Source organism: Rhinatrema bivittatum, chromosome 5 (genome assembly GCF_901001135.1).
Source record: "Rhinatrema bivittatum chromosome 5, aRhiBiv1.1, whole genome shotgun sequence".
NCBI lineage: Eukaryota > Metazoa > Chordata > Amphibia > Gymnophiona > Rhinatrematidae > Rhinatrema > Rhinatrema bivittatum.
This window is the reverse complement of record NC_042619.1, coordinates 280,620,723-280,639,072: the sequence shown is the minus strand read 5'-3', so window position 1 is coordinate 280,639,072 and position 18,350 is coordinate 280,620,723. Positions and strand designations below refer to the sequence as shown.

General features: G+C 44.7%; 1 protein-coding gene across 1 annotated transcript in view; it reads right to left on the bottom strand.

Moving 5' to 3' along the window:
- The window catches only part of LOC115092769 (disintegrin and metalloproteinase domain-containing protein 9-like), a 461,831-nt gene that overhangs the window by 331,976 nt on the left and 111,505 nt on the right, over positions 1 to 18,350 (bottom strand). Inside the window, exon 5 of the mRNA XM_029604072.1 lies at positions 7,276 to 7,352. Coding sequence (XP_029459932.1) covers positions 7,276 to 7,352 — 77 coding nt within the window. The remainder of the gene's footprint in view (positions 1 to 7,275; positions 7,353 to 18,350) is intronic.

Sequence of the window (18,350 nt, the reverse complement as noted above, 5' to 3'; positions counted from 1 at the left end):
CTTGCCCAGCAGGTACCTGGCTCAGAGGTATGTTCTGGGACAGAGCCCACGACCAGATCTCGACTGCCTCCTGACAAAACAGGAACGATCACATCCCTCCATGTTTGTTGAGGTACCACATGGCTACCTGTTTGTTGGTCTGGACGATCAAGTTGTACTTTTTTGTAGAGTCCAGAAATTCCCCTGAAGAAAGAATGGGAGCATGCCGAAACATTGTCAATGTTAGGATTTATGTTGAGCACTTGTTTGAAAAGAGCAAGTTAACAAAGATAAGCAAATCTAGTTTTGAAGGAAATAGTAAGAATAATAAAGTTTTGGGGCGCGCGGCTTTGTCTGGCTTAATCCGGATAAGTCTGGTAAGTCTGTGAGACTATAGTTTGGGTGGATAGTTGGAGACTTTGCCTTACTCTTTTTCCCCAGATAAGCATATGGGGAGAAAGAGAAAAGTGAAGAATTTTCCTGTATCCCCGATAACAGCTAGAGGTCCGATGGATGACCACGTCTATCGAAGGGTTGAAACGCCACTAGGGGAAAGTTCAGGGGAGCATTTCTCAGCTTCCCTAAGCCCCGGTGAGGGACTGGTACTTCCACCTCAGCCAATGGCACTGTCTCCAGTATCTCTGGATAAGGCTGAAGCAAGCAGCCCATCTGGAAGGGAGGTCTGCTTAGCATCAGCAGATATTATGATAGGTGGTTCAACGCCTATCAAAAATTTATCATCTTCAGGAAAATTGATGAGGCCAGAACAATGGCCCTCAAAATCTCCTGAAAATGTAACGTTGATAGATATTTGGAAAATGGTGGCATCTGTGAATGAAAATGTCTACTAAATGAAAATGTACCTTTAATTGTGAATGAAAATAAGGCACAAATTGAAGATCAGGTTAAAAAAGTAACAAATATTGAACAGGAGATGGGTAAATTAACATAAAGGTGAAATTATTGCAGGATACAGAGACTATCCATATTAAGGATAGCCTCTCTATCCATAGAGATTTGGAACATCTGGAAAATATGATACAGTATAAGAATCTGAGATTAGTCAATTTTCCTCAGACTAGACTCCTCTCACCCAACGTTACGATCCCCCCTGTTGCTGCGCTACAGGTGGTCTCTCACCTTCCTCCGGAGGCCGCTCCGAAGCCAGGGCCTCGCCTGTGTTCCACCCGGGACTTGCTCCAGGGCCTGAGAGGCCTAGCGGTGCCTGTGGCTTGCATGCCAGCGTTTGGACTTCCTGTTGGCGACGCCCTTCTCCTAGGGGCCGGCCCGCAGCTCTCCACCTTATTTATAGAACCAGCGGTGGGCGGTCCTGGCAAGCTCCTCCCAGGGAGTTGCCTTCTACCTCCAGTATGTAAGGACTTCCTTGTCATTTGCAACGGGCCCTTCGGATTGAGCATTACAGTCGTCTGTAACCTTGCCGATCCAGGTCCTCCATGTATTGATGGCTCCTTGTCCTGTCTCGGTCCGGATATCCACTACCTGATGTGTTCCTGATGTCTGCCTTGATGTGTTCCTGATGTCCTGATCCAGTTCCTGCTTTTCCTTGATGTCCTCGTCTGGCTCCTGAGCCTTCTGTCCTGTTGGGCCCTGGAGTGGCCAACAGGAGGGATTCGTCCCCCGGGCTCTTGAGCTTCCCTGCCTGCCAGCCGAAGGGGCTTCGGATGTCAGTATCCCAGCATCGGAGTTCCTGCTCGTCTGGACCTTTCCTGCACCCTCCTTTCCTCAGCGTGGTCCGCGACCAGCCTTCCTGGGCTGTGTAGGGCGCGTCTGGGACGGGGTGGTCCGCGACTCAGTCCCGTGGGTGGGCTGAGTAGGGCGCCCTGTTGGACAGTACCATGTCTCCTTCCAGCCCTCCTCTTCAACGTCTTGCTTCAGCCTGTCTTGGATGTCTGCTTCAGCCCCCGTCTGACGTCTTCTGTGTAAAGGACTCTGTCTGCCCTCGCCTCTGTCCGGCCTGCTGCCCATTGCCGTTCCCAGCGGCAGGTCCGAAAGGGCCGGGAACAGTCGGAGGACCGTTCATCAGTCAACTTCCCAGTGTTGGCCACCATGGGCGTGCAGGTCCGGCTGAGGGTCAGACTCTGTGCCTGCTTCTGTACCCGCCTGGCTCACCATGCCTGCCCAGCTCACCTCCCAAGGTGTGGCTGGGGCTCCTCCCTAGCTTTTGCCGTGGCCCAAGGGCTCACCACCAGCTTGAGACGACCGCGCCCGCGCGCGCTCGTAACACCCAAGGAAATGTTTTTAAAATACCTTAGAGAAATAATGCAGTGTGATGTAAAAGATATACCACAAATTTCTAAGGTCTTTTATTTTCCTAAGAGAATTAGTAAGGGGGATAAAGAGGTGGCGGAGGAGAGGTTGGAGGACTCAACAATTGGAGTCTCCACCTTTCTAGAGGAATCCATTGGTATAATTAATAAAAGATCAACGTTATTTGTTTCCTTACAGTTAGAATCAGAGAAGGATAAATTATTTAGAGACTTTTACAGATACAAAGAATTAAGCTTTTGTGGTCAACCATTTCAAATGTTCCATGATGTCTCTCAAGCTACCCAAGTGAAGAGAATACATTTTCTTTCTTTAAAGACTAGATTACTTGCCTTAGATGCAAGTTTCTTTTTAAAATATCCTTGCCTTTGCCTTATAACATATCAAGGGAATAAGTTTAGTTTTAATGATCCTTTGCATTTGGAGACCTTTTTGCAGGACAAGAGTAATGAAGGAAGAAGTAATAAAGTCCAATAATGTAGATAAGTCTCTTTCATTGAATCTTTATCAATATTTTTCTCTCCCCCAATTATGGGTTTAGTAAATGCAGATATAAAATATAATGTTATGAATATCTGGTAATTTGTTTTCTGTAATTGCCATCTATATATTTTGTTTAAAATGATTTAAATGAAATTGAATAAAAAATAAATAAAAAAAAGAATAATAAAGTTTTACAACATAAGGCTAAAAAATAATTAAAAATAGGAAATTATTTAATATCAATACAAATAAATAGGATAGTTAAACTGTATGGTAAAATGTACATGACGTGAGCTTGAGTGCTTCGGTTTATGATGCTGGTTGAAGCCCATTAGAGGCAAGAGCCTATAGATTAAAATATGCTTGATATGGTATAATCTGATATAAGTTCCTTAAAAATTAGGTTGTTGATCTTGAATAGAAATTGTTCAGATTTAGTATTTTTGAGATTTATTTGCTTAGGTTTTGTAAGGAATTAAGCTATCTTAAAGTTTGCCAGATTGGTTTATCGGGCTAACTTTAGGATAGCTCTTAGGAACCCCTAAAATTTTCCAGCCATGTTATAAGGAATACATTGAAAATAGTCATTTTCTGACTAACTTAGACCTAGATTCATCAAAAAGCTATAAATATAGCGAAAATAGCACCGTGATAAAACAGGAGGCATGGTTAGGCTAATTTCACTGCTCACGCATCACATAGGTAATTTCCGCAAGCTGTGATAAATTTATCACAGCAGCGCTAATTTTCACATCACCTGCTGATTAATCCACCAAAGGCATGTTACCAAACCAACCACAATATGAGAGAGAGCGGCGCCTCTGTAGACACCAATATGAAACTTTACTAATTACACCACTTGTAAGAGGGGCACATTTAACTCCAGGTAGAGTTAGTGCATCAAGTTAGGTAGAATACATTGTACAAATCAACTCCTCTTTTACTGTTCATCTCGTTCCAAATGACAGAAAATCTTCACTGATGTCAACTTTGCTTTCGTACCTCTGAGAGAGATTTTCCATCTTAACACCATCAGATATCATCCACTTGTGGGCCTAATTACTATTTGCTTGTCCATGCAGAAAAGGTACTGTAAATCTGAAGATGGGTGTAAATCAAATACAGGGATGGTAACTGATATTGGCACATGGATACAAATGTATGCACATAAGCCAGCTCGCACCAAAGGACATGGCCATTTTATAACAGATGTGTATAAGCGCACATGGTATAAAATAGGCTGTATGCATGTACATGTGAGCACAAATTTATATGGGAGTGTGCATGTGCGCGCAAATCGGCCTCTACCATTTAAGTGGGGGTATTTTAGTAGACATGTGCTCTGACACAATGACCAGTTTCTCCAGTTTGTTCCCAGTTCATCCAGGTAAAGGATAGGACTTCCTAATTTCCCCGTGAATTAGCCTCCCTTTTACCCTTTTACCCTGTTAACCCCTACCCTTAAAACCTCATTGACTAGTCCAGTTTGTTTTTGTTTTAGGACTTACATGCCATCCATGGTAGAAGTAAAGTTATGTGGAACGGGAACCCAGGAGCGCACTTGTGTGAGTTAAATAATTACGTGCTGGTTTCATTCATAAATCCTGGAGCGCCCATGCCCTACATACTCCTCGCCCCTTTTTTGTAAAAGATTTTTGTGCGTGTACCAAGAGATACACGCTTATGTGGGTGCCTTTTAAAATCTATGCAGCGTGCACCAGCCCAACTTCTGTGCGTATCTCCCAGCTATGATGCATGCCAGGTTTTTTTTTTTTTTTTTAATCTTTATTGGTTTTTAGTTTAATTACAAAGAAATATTTTCAATGTTTCACATATTCCACCCAGGTTTACAAAGAAAGAAAAAAAGACAAACTTATCGATTCACTCTGGAAGAGTCAATTATATAAGGGTAACTTATACATTATGTCGCCTGGTCATATGTACATTAAACTATTATTAATATTAAGAAATATTGGGAGATCAAGGGTGACTATAGCAGATAATAATATAGGAAAACATTACACAAAAATATAAGGCTGATTATCTATGATTTAAGCCAACAATATACCTAGCTCCAGCTACTTTAGGATTTTCTCTAGGATTGCGATGAGGAGTCAAGATATATACGTAATTGCTCCGGGTCTGTAAATATAAACTTTACATCTCCACGAAATATTAAGCAATGACAGGGAAACCGCAATAAAAAACGTGCTCCTCTCTCCACTACTTCCTTCCTCATTTCTAAGAATTTTTTCGCTTAATTTGTGTCGTCCTAGCTATGTCTGGGAAGATACATATAGGCTGACCAAAAAATTTCACATTTTGAAATCTAAAATACTGTTTTAAAACATTATCTCTCTCTAATCTTGAAGTAAACTGAACCATTAATGTGGCTCGAAGAGCAATATCCATTTCAAATGACTTTTCCAAAAAGTTAGTAATATCTAGGGTATCTTCCTCTTGTTTTTCTTTCTGCTTAGAGTTTTCACTCTCACCAGATCGCAAAACCTGATAGTAGACTGTTGCAATTACTGGAATTTTTCCACTGGGAACTTTAATATGTTCACAAAATAACTCCTCAATAAGTCCATAGGTGACTGTAATTTTGTTTTGGGAAAGTTCAAGAAACGCAGATTTGCTCTCTTAGGGGTGGATTTATCAAAATGCGGTAAGTACCGCATGCGATAGCAAAAGGGGTGTGTTTTATGCTAATTACCTGTCTGAAGAGCTAAGTTAGTGCAAATTGCGATACCATTTCAGATTCTGCAATAAGTGCTAGACCTGTTGTATTTCCTGCATTCAACCACTGGGGGACCATTTGAGAGAGAGAGAGAGAGAGAGAAAGAGAGAGAGAGAGAGAGCGTGCCTGGCCATAATATCATGGCCCGTAGGTAGGTATTTGTATCCCTATGGTAGGCCCACCTAGTAACTCGAGGTGGGGATTAGGTAAGAGTGTAGGCGGTTAGGGGCCACTTTGACATTCTACGTAATACCTACGAACAGAACAGTGGTCTCTTGTGAAGATTTGCTGGCCTTCGGAGTGAGGAAACTCACTCCAAGATGAGATTTGGGCAATGTTCTCTCAACCTAGCTTGATGGACTCTCTACATCAAGCTAGGTTGAAGTCTCTCTCTCTCTCAACCTGTCAATTCAGCTGAAATCGGACTTACGGGAGACATCGCAAATGGCTATGAAACCTTACAGCACGGTCACGGCAGCTATCGCACAGCCTAACGCAATCGAAAGAGGTGTAGTTAAAATCGGCGTTATGGCTGTGCGATAGCTCTTCGCAGACAGGCTAACCCAGCCCACTCTCCGCCCCGAACTCCTCCTATTTTCAGAATTTGCATCGCACCATACGATATGGTGCGATCGCATGTGGTAAACACGTTTTCGCATGCGGTAAGGGCCTATCGCATGCGTTAACGGGGCTTTTCGCATGCGATAAGCCCTTAACGCATGCGAAAACGCCTAATCGCATTTTGAAAAATGACCCCGTTAGATAGGTTTTCCTGAAACTCCAATTTATTCTGAATCATTTTCTCTGATCTTATAAGATTTCCTTGTATTTTCTCCATTTCTTTCACTTTATCTTCCAAAATTACTGTTTTTTTATCAACCAATATCACCTTTTCTTCCACTTTAGTAGTTTTATTCATAGCTTCTTTCACCGTTAAGGTTAGTGTGTTAATGGATTTTTGCATTACAATCAAGATGTTTTTTATTTCCTCCAAAGAGGGAGCTAGGACTGAAGTAGTATTGAGAAGAGAAATATTACTCATCGCAACTCCTACCTCCAAAAGTCCTTCACCACTCATCTTTTGATTTTCTGGGCCTTGTTGTTGAGCCTCTTTATCGCGGCCCCTGGAGCCCGTTTCATTCGGGCTCATCAAGGAGAGATTTCCTTCTCCTCTCGGGGTGCCGTTTGTAGAGAGTAAAATTTTCTCACTGGAATCCGCTATGTCGGTTGTTCTCATTGGTGGGTCCGGAATTGCTGGATATCCCGGGCTCAGCGACGTTTCAAAGGTCAGGGGGCTAGGCTGCTGCTCCATACCTGCCCCAGCGACCACAGCTTCCGGGTCCAAAGTCGGCGTTTACGCGAAAGCAGCTTCGATCCTCATCTGTCTCATGGAGTCCGGCGTGGAGGTAATTTCTCGTACCCGAGCCTTCCTCTTGGTATGAGGCATATTTGAAATGAATTCAGGAAAGATTTTCTGAGGGTTAGCTAGGAGGAAATATTCATAGGATCAGGAGCTGCGATCTGCACGTCCTCACAGTTCGGCGGCCATCTTGATCTCCCATGCCAGGCTTTTAAAACTGACCCCTAAGTGAGCTAAAAGAATTTGTGCTGATACATTGATAGATCTGTTTAATTAATCTTTATATGAGCACTCACAAATCAGATTTGCCTACCCCTGGCTAAGACAAATATCTTCTAGATTCCAATTGCCTAACTATTGACACACCTCATTATAGAATGGTTTGCAGACTGTACCGAATAAATTCTAAGTGAAAAAACTGCCATACCTGAGCCCAGAGCAGGTACTGAGTGCCACAACTGAATCTTCGATTCCTTCCAAAGTACCATAATAATAGCAATCATTCTGAAAAATAATTTATGGTTTTATTTTAATATAACAAAACACCACTCACTTTTGTTTTTTTCATTTTTGTATTTTAATTGCAAGTATGATATTTGATATTGCTCTGTGGTAAAGAGAACCACTAAAGACATTTCAAATAGCAGCAAGAGAAAATTCTGGCTGAAAAATATATCGGTGATAGAACATACACTACAATTTAGTTTACATCCTGCAACCCACAAAATTTTATTTAAAAATATGTCTTAGGCAGGGTAATTTCCAAAGGGACTTCTACAGGTAAAGTAATGCTTTACCCATAGAAATAACTATTTAGAAAATTGCACAACTGATATATGCATACAATTATGCGCATAAGAACTACAGGGTCCATATACCACAGCATTTAGCCAGGTAACTCACAAGATATCAGTTAAATGCTAATTTTTGAAGATTTTAGCTACTTATCTGGCTAAATACTAGCTGGATATCTCCTTGTCCGGCTAAAATATAGCCATGGATGTTCCAGGGCAGAATTAACTTAGCCGGGTAAGGGGGCTGATTCATCAAGGCATTTTCCCATAGACACAGAATTGGGGACATTTTTTAATGAATCAGGTCTTAAGTTAGCTGGTTAACTCTTAGCTTCATAACTTATTGGCTCGTTATTCCATAGGGCAGTCTTAAAGTTATCCAGATAAAATCATCCACTTAACTTTAAGCTAGTCAGGAATATTCAATAATACAGTTGCACCACTGAATATCCCACCATTAGCCAGATATGTTTACCAGCTAACTTTGCTCACCAAACAGACCCTGAAAATGGACCTCTATATGTGCATACTTTTACCTTCATAGGGGAAAAGTGTTCCAGGGGTTGAGTGTGGGTGGGGTTTGGATTTATATGTATATCATTCAATTTTTAAGAGTATGTGCATAAATTCTCTTGGAAAAACTAAATGCACCAAATAGTTGGTGTAATTGAGTGTGCATTGTGTTACTGGGAGAATTTTCAAAGCAAACTCACTTTGAAAATTGGTGTAACAGGAACATAACAGCACACAAATTTATGCAGCCTGTTATACAATTACCCTCTAAAAACATAAGATGATAACTGCATAATTGACCATATGTATAGAATCTGGAAAAGAACCAGTACATTTGTAAACTACAATTTAGATTGCAATAAGATGACATTTTCAACTCAAATTATTTGACACAATTAGATCTACATTACAAATATATACAATACCTGAGAATAAAACTTCTCTGAGGACTATTTTCAAAGTGATCTGTTCAACTAAGTTCACACTTAGCCAGACAAACTGCAGGATTGGAAATTCCTACCATGTTCCACCGCCAATTTATCTAGCTAGGTTTTCATGTGTCTGGACTGGTCTGGCTCAAAGATGAGGAAGCATAAATCTACTCTCACCCTGATAATATCCTTTCCTAAAGTCCAACCAGACTAGTCCAGAACCTTCATAGACTGCCAAGGATTATTCTGCTGTATTTGTACAGTGGTAGATATAGTAAAAATGTACAAAAAAAACCCCCTCTTTTACTTCATACAAATTACAAGTAAGAAAGAGAAGATAATAATGCCATTTAACAATACTTGTATTACAATTTCTCAAAAATATCAAATACAAGCTTACAAAAGATAAAGTTGCATAAACAAGTTTACTTAACTTAATTTTATAAGTACAACCTAGATCATGACCAAAATCCACATTATACCCATCATATATCATTTAAATAGAAACAGACACTCATGTAAAAACACCATACCTCCATCATATCCACTACAAATTTCAAACTCTGTGAGGTAAACAATCCAGATATAATATCCAAATTTCTAGGTACACATTCTTTGTCTTGAACAGTTTATTATTAGCACACAATTTTTCTATAACTGATATACTATAGAAACTTTTCCTCCAGGGCATGAAATTAGATGAGCTAGACTCAAACCAATAATGCAGGATTTTTTTTTACAAGAAGGAAAGCCTTTTTCAACCACAGACTTGTATATTTTTGTCCATCTGGAAGAAAAATACATCACATAGCACATCTGGATAGCAAGGTATATCAAGTCCAACAACATGTGTAAGAAATCTTAATATTTTATTCCCAAATCCCTGGACTATTGTGTACAACCAAGCAGTCTGTGACTTCCCAGAGGACAGAGACTTTGGACTCTGGCTCTTCTTTGTTCTCCACAAGCAAAATGGCACCACATAGACTGCTTACTTTCAGCAACATTCACATGCAGCATTTACTTTCAGGATAGCAATATTATCAGCGGTATCGGGGAGCACTAGAGAAGGATGGCACATGGAAAAGTTGAGTGCTTGCACAATAGTAGAAGGTAGTGAGGCAGGACTGAAGCATGGAAGCTGGTCGAAACCTGGAAATGCTGAGCGTAACAAACGGGGATAATTAGTGGATAAACATAAGAGTGAAAGTGAAGTTATCAGACTCCAATCGGAAGACTGTAATAAGATGGGGTGCAGGCGCCTCCTGCAGGTCATCTGGAACGAGGAGCTCAGAAAGGCTGTAGACATTGGGAGCCATGGGATGCAGATGCCTCTTGCAGGGGAATGGATGCTTATAGGCGGAAGACATGGAGTTTTCAGCTGCATAGTGATTACATCCTGGGTGCAGACACCTACACGTCATTAAAAAATAAACCCAGGTGAAAAATGGAGACCTTGGGGGAAAAACTAAGAAGAAGGAACCAGAGGTTTAAGCAGCTGTAGAAACCATTGAACCTGGGTACAGGCGCCTCCTGCAGATCGTTAAAAATATACCCAGGCCATATGGATGCTTCCCAAAGAAAAGTTCTTAGTAATCAAGTGGGGTCATAGGAAAAAAAAAATCCCAAAAAATGGCTGGCACCTCCAGCAAGTCTAAGGATTCACGGGAAAAAACTCGGACAAAAATTCTTGAATCAAAAATTTCTTGGATCAAGGACTCTGGAAGTCCAAAACATGGGCCCATCACAGGAACACGCTCACCAAACACATGGCCTTCGCAATCTGTTGGGGAGTGCTAAGGAACGGTCCCGATTCAGGAGAGTGTGCCCTTGGGCTATGGCACGACCCCAGAGGGGACGCTGGAGAAGCACCGAGGCAGGCAAGACATATCCAAGCACTGGTGGACAGGTTTAAGGCTCGGGGGTCCTAACCTCTGCTGAACCCAAACTCACCAGAAGAGACCCAGCAATGCAATGAGATCTCTGGGGTAGCCCTCCTGCCACTCGATAGTCCTTTTGGACCCGCCGCCAGGAACGGCAGGACAGACAGAGGTCGAGGACAGGCGATGACTGTAGAACAAGGACAAGATATAGGCACCAGAAGACTTGGACAAGATATAGGCACCTGGAGACTAGGATGAGATGAAGCACTAGGAGACTCAGGCAGGCACTACCCCTCAGAGCGCCCTACACAGCCCTCCGTGGGCTGGTCGCGGACCACCCTGTCCCACTGCGCACCCTACACATGCAAACTCAGGATGGTTATCTGGAGGTGGAATCCGGCAGTGAGACAAGGCTGGAATACCTGGAGCCAGGAACTGGAGGAGCCGGGGCAACTGGACACAGGGAAACTGGAGATGAGGACATCTGCGAAGGCCATGAGCTTGGTGAACTTGTACTCATGACGGGCCTTCCATGCTTTGACTCTTGATCCTGCCTGAGTTTTTATTTTTTGACTACAACCTGCAGGAGGCACCTGCATCCAACTTTTTGTTCAAGTTTTTCTGCCTTAATTCTAGCCTTCAGTGTGTTCAAACCATTTCTTCATCCAAGCCTGCAGTCATGTCTTTGTCTAAACTGCAGCAATGTCTTCATTCAAGTCTGCAGCCTTGTCTCAGTCCAAGTCTTCAGTCCAGTATGGTTCCTCACTTCTGTTCCTGAAACCACATATCTTTGGATTCTGTGTTTGCCCCTCGAGCCCTTGTTGGTAAGGGATTACCTTTGTTCCCCTGAAGCCAAAGAGAAGAGGCTGGAAGGAGGGGCTTTGAGGAGGGGGTACTGTTGCGATACAACTCGCGTGAGGGTCCCTCGAGTGGCCTTCTCACCCAGAAGTTGCCATTGCCACCTCTGCTTTCCTGTGCAGCCTCAGAGTGCTGATGAACTCCAATGCCGGACCTGTGCTGCTGTAGGAGAGACCTCGCCATCACCCATGAGGCTTAACACCACCATTGTCATGGCCCTGCGCAGCCACTTTGTGGCAGGAGAGATGCCACCAGTCATCCTTGTGGTCCTGAGTCACTGCCGGTGATCCCCGCATGGTGCATCTTCCCTAGGGCACGCCGCTGCTCAAGACTTAAAGGGACCACGGCGGAAAAAGCTCTGTAGCGCCTTATGACATCACTGCTTCAGGCCTTAAAAGGCCACTTTTCCCGTTTCTCCAGACCTTTACAAGATCTTCAGTTTTCCTGTTGTCTCCAGGTCCTTGTGGTCCTCTATATTCCTGGTCTCCAGGTTCCTGTTTCCTAAGTCTTCTGATTCTTATCCAAGTGTTCCATGTCTTTAGAGTTCTGTCCAGAGTCTTTGCCGCTGGTTCAAGTCTTTGAAGTCTCTTCTGAGTTCCTGAGTCCGAATTCCTGAGTTCCAAGGTCCGAGTTCCTGAGTCTGAATTCCAAGTTCCTGAGCCTGAGTCTGAATTCGGAGTTCCTGAGTCCTGTCCCTGGTCTCCCGAGTTCTTGCTCCAGTCATCTACCTGTTCCAAGTCCTGGGCCTTCGTCTTGTTCCAAGTCTGCAGAGCCTTCATCTTGTTCAAGACTTCAGAGCCTTAAGCTTTGACGTCATTAGTGTCTTGAGTCGTCAGCCTTAGTCAGTCCTACGTGCAAGCCATTCCTAAACACAGTCCAAAAGGGCTTACATAGTGGCTGGGGGGCTACCCCAGAGACCAGCCTGGATTGCTGGTTTTCATCCGAAGTCTCCAGGTGTTCCTGTTCTAAGTCTTCAGCTGTGTTGAGCCTTCAGCTTGGTTTAAGTCTCCAGTCTTGGCTTCAACCTTGCTTGTGCCTGGATGCACTCAACCACGAGCGGTGTGGACCATTGCCAGTCCTGGGGTTGTGTCGGTCACTTCACGGTACAGGGGCTCACACTCTCAAGCACCCGCAGACAACAGATCCTCTCTGATGTATGTGTGTGGGGGGGGGAGGGGGGAGGAATCTGTCTAGAGTGTGTGTGTGTCTGTGAATGGAAACCTGACTGGGGTGGGTGTGTGTGTGTGTGTGTGTGTGTGTGTGTGTGAATGAATGGTAATCTGTCTGGTGTGGGTATGTGTGAATGGGAGCCTGCTTGGTTGTGTGTGTGTGTGTCTGTGTATGTGTGTGTGAAGAAAATTTGTGCTGCTTCACTAATCCATGCCTTATTCAGGATTTCTAGAAATAAAAAGTTTTCAGGTATGGAGAGCGGCGAATTATACATCCTTATTAGTTTTACTTATTGGATGGCTGTGTCTGCTATTTCTAAATAATTTATTACTGGAAGTTATTCTATTGCTTAGATCACTGGAAATATTAATTTTACAAGAATGGTTTTATTAATATGATTGATTTATAGTCTTTGATGAATAACTTATGAGGACTGGTGATGTTTCTGTTTCTCCATTGCTGTATTGCATAAAGAGACTGGCTTATGCGGTTTCCAGGCCAGTTTCTATTTATAGTTTATAGTTTCTTTATTCTGTATTTGGTGAGGGTTGTCTGTATTCTGCATGTTTAACTGAGGTGGGGCATTCTGGGTTTAAAAAAAAATGAGAAAGGGGTATCAATAATTGTTATCACTGGGCAGCAAAAATGCTAGCACCAGCTCTGCATCCTACCACAATAAGATATCTTTCTTCAGGATTTTTAATCATTGTCTCTTTTACAGGAACACATTTTCTTATTAATTTGGCTGCCCCGGTTCTTTTTTATCCAGAAGAAGCATAAAACACATCTCCAACCTATTGACACTTTAAGATGGTCTACATTATTTGAAATATTTACTCTGTGTCTATATAAATATTGCTGAATTTTGAATCTTTAACCACTGATCCAGTATCTGATACATTCCAAATCATGCATACCATTGTTTAAGCCATCTCTGTCAGATCTTTGCCAATACTCTCTCAATGTTATTACTCTGGGCTGGAGACTTCCCAGCCCAGACTTTTCCTCAGACAAGAAAACAGCGGGAAGTTGATAAAAGAATCCAAAAACAGAAATATAGCACGGCAGCCAAGGGTGGGAAGGTGGATTAACCTGCCTTCATTAAAGAAAAGGAAATTATCAGGTAAGTAGTACTTTCTCCTTTCTTAGCATTCAGACAGGTTAATCCACACCAGTGGGATGTACCAAAGCTGCTCCTGAAAAAGGTGGGAGGCTGCCCAAGGTCTGATCAACAACGCACGCGGAAAGGCTGCGTCCTCCCGGGCTTGCACATCCAGGCAATAATGCCTGGAAATCGTGTAAAAATGACCATGTCTCAGTTTGGCAAAAGTCGATGGGAGACAACCATCTAATCTCCACCCATGACACTGCCTGACCCCTAATGGAATGAGCCCATAACTGACTAGGCAATGGCTGCTCAGCATCCACAAATGCAGCCATGATAACTTCTTTAATCCAACGGGCTATCTTAGCCTGCAACACCAGCTCACCCTCTTTACTCCCACTGTGGAATATTAACAGCTGGTCCATCTTTCCTGAGAGGTTTAGAAACCTTGAAAACCTCATGATACAGACCTTGGGTGTCAAGTAGTGTAACAGGCACAACTCATCCACATCTCTCTCTCCCCCTGTCCAGCATTGGCAGGGAATTGATTGATTCAAGTGACAATCCGAGACCAACTTTGGCAAAACATTAAAACATAGAATTTACGGCAGAAAAGAACCAAACAGTCCATCTAGACTGTCCAGCAAACTTATCTGCTGTCCAGCAAACTTATCTGCTGTCCAGCAAACGTATCTGCTGCAGCGTACAGGTCACCCCCCATACTTATCAGTTTCCTAGACCATAAAAGTCAGGACCCTTGTTGGTTGCTGACTGAATCCAATCCCTTATTACCTCTTGCTATTGAAGCAGAGAGCAATGTTGGGCGTTGCATCAAAAGTATCAGGCTTATTAATTAAGGGTACTAAAAGCTACATCAAGTTAGCCCCATGCTTGTTTTCCCAGACCGTAAAAGTCAGGGTCCTTGTTGGTTGCTGTCTGAATCTAAGTCTCCTTTTCCTCTTTTCCCCCTGCCATTGAAGCGGAGAGCAATGATGGAGAAAAGTCAGAACAGTTCACATCAGGACTGCTCCCGGAATCACTTGCAGAAACGGTTCCCAACAAGACAGAGCACGCAGTTTGGAAACTTTACACACAGAACACTATCCTCTAGTAAGTAACCTCAAGAAGAGGCTACACAGTGGTCGAAAGGTGGGATTAACACGACACAAGGGCACTGGCAACTGCAAGGGGGAAATGAAGATGCTTCACCCCTTTCAAGAACTGGGCCAGAACCAGATGGTCTGACAAGGTTTCTCCTTCCACATGACCTTGGAAACTGTTATGAACCGAGTGGTGGACCCTTGGTTCGACGATGATCGAGTAGACCACCGTCGTTAGGTGAGGCTGATTCTCGGGGTTGCAGATGGAAAGGGTAAGATCTGGACGCAGGCGCCTCCTGCAGGTCGTGTAATCCAGATGCTGGCGCCTCCAGCAGGTCGAGGAGCAAACCCCGCGGATCTCGTGAAGAAGTCCAATCCAGAAGTCGTGAACCAGGGTGATCCGCAGCCAGTCCAGGGGTCAAAAAGCCAGAGAGGTCCGCAGCCAATCCAGGGGTCAGAAGCCAGAGAAGTCCGCAGCCAGTCCAGGGGTCAGAAGCCAGAGAAGTCCGCAGCCAGTCCAGGGGTCAGAAGCCAGAGAGGTCCGCAGCCACGCCAGGAATCAAGGAACCAGAAGGAACGTCAGCCGGACCAGGAAACAGCTCAGGAGGACAAACAGGAACCAGGAACAAAACAAACGCAGGAGCCAAGAAGACAAGGCAAGGACTGGAGGTCCAGACCTTGCTTAAATAGTCCCCAGCCAATAGGGAACCGCAGGAAGGAACCAGCTCATATCCGGTGAGTGTTCCTTTAAATCTGGGACCAGAGCCGCCCGCGCGGCCCTAGCTGAAGTCAGGGGGCGGAGCTAAGCCGCGCGGGGAGAGAGACCGCGGCCATCTTGGACTTGCAGCGAATGCTGCCGCTGAGAAGTCCCGCGGGGATGCCTAGTGCCGGCGGTCCGACCGGCCCCTAGGGATGGGGGTAAGTGCCGTTCGCGGCTTGCCACGGCTGGGTTTTATAACAGTACCCCCTCCTTTAGGCCTCCCCCTAGAAGGCTTGGGTTTCTCCGGATGGTTGGTGTGAAACGTCTGGAGAAGACCCTTGTCAAGAATATTAGGAGCGGGCTCCCAGGAGTTCTCCTCAGGCCCAAAACCTTCCCATGCCAAGAGATACTCCCAACGACGTCCTCGTCGCCGAACATCGAGAACCTCACGGACTTGATAGGTAGGGTCGTCCTCCAGCTGAACGGGCGAAGAGACAGGAGCCTTCCGAGATGGCCAGTTGAGGAGCAGAGGTTTCAGTAAAGAGACATGGAAAACATTGTGAATGCGCAGAGAGGGGGGCAGATGCAGTCGATAAGTGACGGGACCGATCTGCTTGGCCACGGAAAAAGGACCAATATACCGGGGAGCCAATCTCATCGAAGGGACTCGCAAACGAATGTTCCTGGTGCTCAGCCATACCCTGTCGCCCGAATGAAACTGAGGCGCCGGCCTCCGATGCCGGTCAGCAAACTTCTTAGCCAGAAGAGCCGCTTTGCGGAGCATGCGGCGAGTGTGCACCCATAATTGCTGGAACTGAGTGGCAGTAAGCTGAGCCGCCGGCGAGGGTACTGCCAGAGGGAGAGGCACCGGAGGAGTAGGTTGGTAGCCAAACACAACTTGAAACGGGGAGGAGCCGGTTGAGGTACACCGATGGTAGTTATGGGAAAACTCCGCCCAGGGCAGCAAAGCCGCCCAGTCATCCTGCCTAGAATTGACATACGCACGCAGAAACTGCTTGAGAGTACGATTAGTCCGCTCAACTTGGCCATTGGCTTGCGGATGGAAGGCGGTCGTGAAGTCCAAGGAAACCTGAAATTTGGCACAAAGGCTCCGCCAATACCGGGCCGTGAACTGGGAACCTCTATCGGAGGAAATGTGGGACGGCAGTCCATGAAGGCGGAAGATATGGGACATAAACAGTTGAGCCAACCGAGGAGCAGAGGGAAGAGCGGGCAGGGGCGTAAAATGAGCCATTTTAGAGAAGCGGTCAATTACTACCCAAATCACTGTGTGTCCTTCAGAAGCAGGTAAATCAACCACAAAATCGGTAGAGATATGCGTCCAAGGCTTGGATGGTGCCGGCAAGGGTTGTAGCCGTCCCCACGGCCTTCCCACTGGAGTCTTATGTTGGGCACAAACGGGACACGAGTCCACGTATGCCCGAATGTCTTTGTACATCCCCGGCCACCAATAGAAGCGCTGAAGGAGGTCCTGTGTCCTCTTGCGTCCAGGATGTCCAGCGAATTGGGAATCATGTCCCCACTTCAAAACCCTGGTACGGAGTCGGCTGGGAACCACCGTCTTTCCTATCGGAACTGGAACAGTAGGTGCCAGAATGATACGGGCAGGATCAATGACGGTCTGTAACACCTCTTCGCCATCCTCACAGACAAAGGACCGAGATAGTGCATCCGCTTTGATATTCTTACTGGCAGGTCGATACCGGAGCTCAAAATCAAAACGGGAAAAAAATAAAGCCCAGCGGGCTTGCCGTGGGTTAAGTCGCTGGGCTTGTTGTAGGTAAATCAGATTCTTATGATCAGTGAAGATGGTGATTTTATGCTGGGCCCCCTCCAGCCACTGTCGCCATTCTTCCAATGCGAGTTTGATGGCTAATAATTCTTTGTCGCCAATAGCATAGTTGCGCTCCGCGGGAGAGAACTTCTTTGAAAAATAGGAGCAGGGATGAGACGTACCCTTGACAGTGGTCTGACTTAATATTGCTCCTACACCTTCGGTGGATGCATCAACTTCAACTGTAAATGCGCGACTTGGGTCCGGGTGGCGAAGACAGGGCTGTCGTAAAAAGGAGTCCTTAAGGGCCTGAAATGCTTCTTCGGCCGCCGTGGGCCAAGTAGTGATATTAGCCCCTTTACGAGTGAGTGCAGTGAGGGGCGCAGATAGCTTGGAAAAGTCCTTAATAAAATGTCGGTAGTAGTTCGCAAAACCAAGAAATCTCTGCAAGGCTTTTAGCCCCTTCGGTTGAGTCCATTCTTGTATACTTTTTAATTTAGTTGGATCCATTTGAAACCCGTGTTTAGAAATAACGTATCCCAGGAACGGCAAAGACTCTGTTTCGAAAATACATTTCTCCAGTTTAGCGTACAACTGATGGTCCCGGAGTCTTTGTAGTACTTGTAGCACGTGTTGACGATGAGTAAGTAAGTCCTTAGAAAAAATCAAAATATCATCAAGATACACCACAACGCAAGTATATAACAGGTCCCTAAAGATTTCATTAATAAAATTCTGAAACACTGCAGGTGCGTTAGTTAAACCAAACGGCATTACCAAGTACTCATAATGTCCATCTCTGGTGTTGAACGCAGTCTTCCACTCATCCCCTTCTTGAATACGTACTAAATTGTATGCACCACGCAGATCAAGTTTAGAAAAGATTTGAGCTCCTTGCAGACGATCAAACAATTCAGCAATAAGAGGCAAAGGATAACGATCCTTGATAGTAATAGCATTAAGTCCTCGGTAGTCGATGCAAGGGCGTAATGTCCCATCTTTCTTTTCCACAAAAAAAAAATCCAGCCCCCGCGGGCGACGTGGATCGTCGAATAAATCCTTTTTGCAGATTGTCCCGAATATATTCGGTCATAGCTCGAGTCTCAGTAGCAGATAAAGGGTAGACTCGTCCTCGCGGGGGTATAGAACCTGG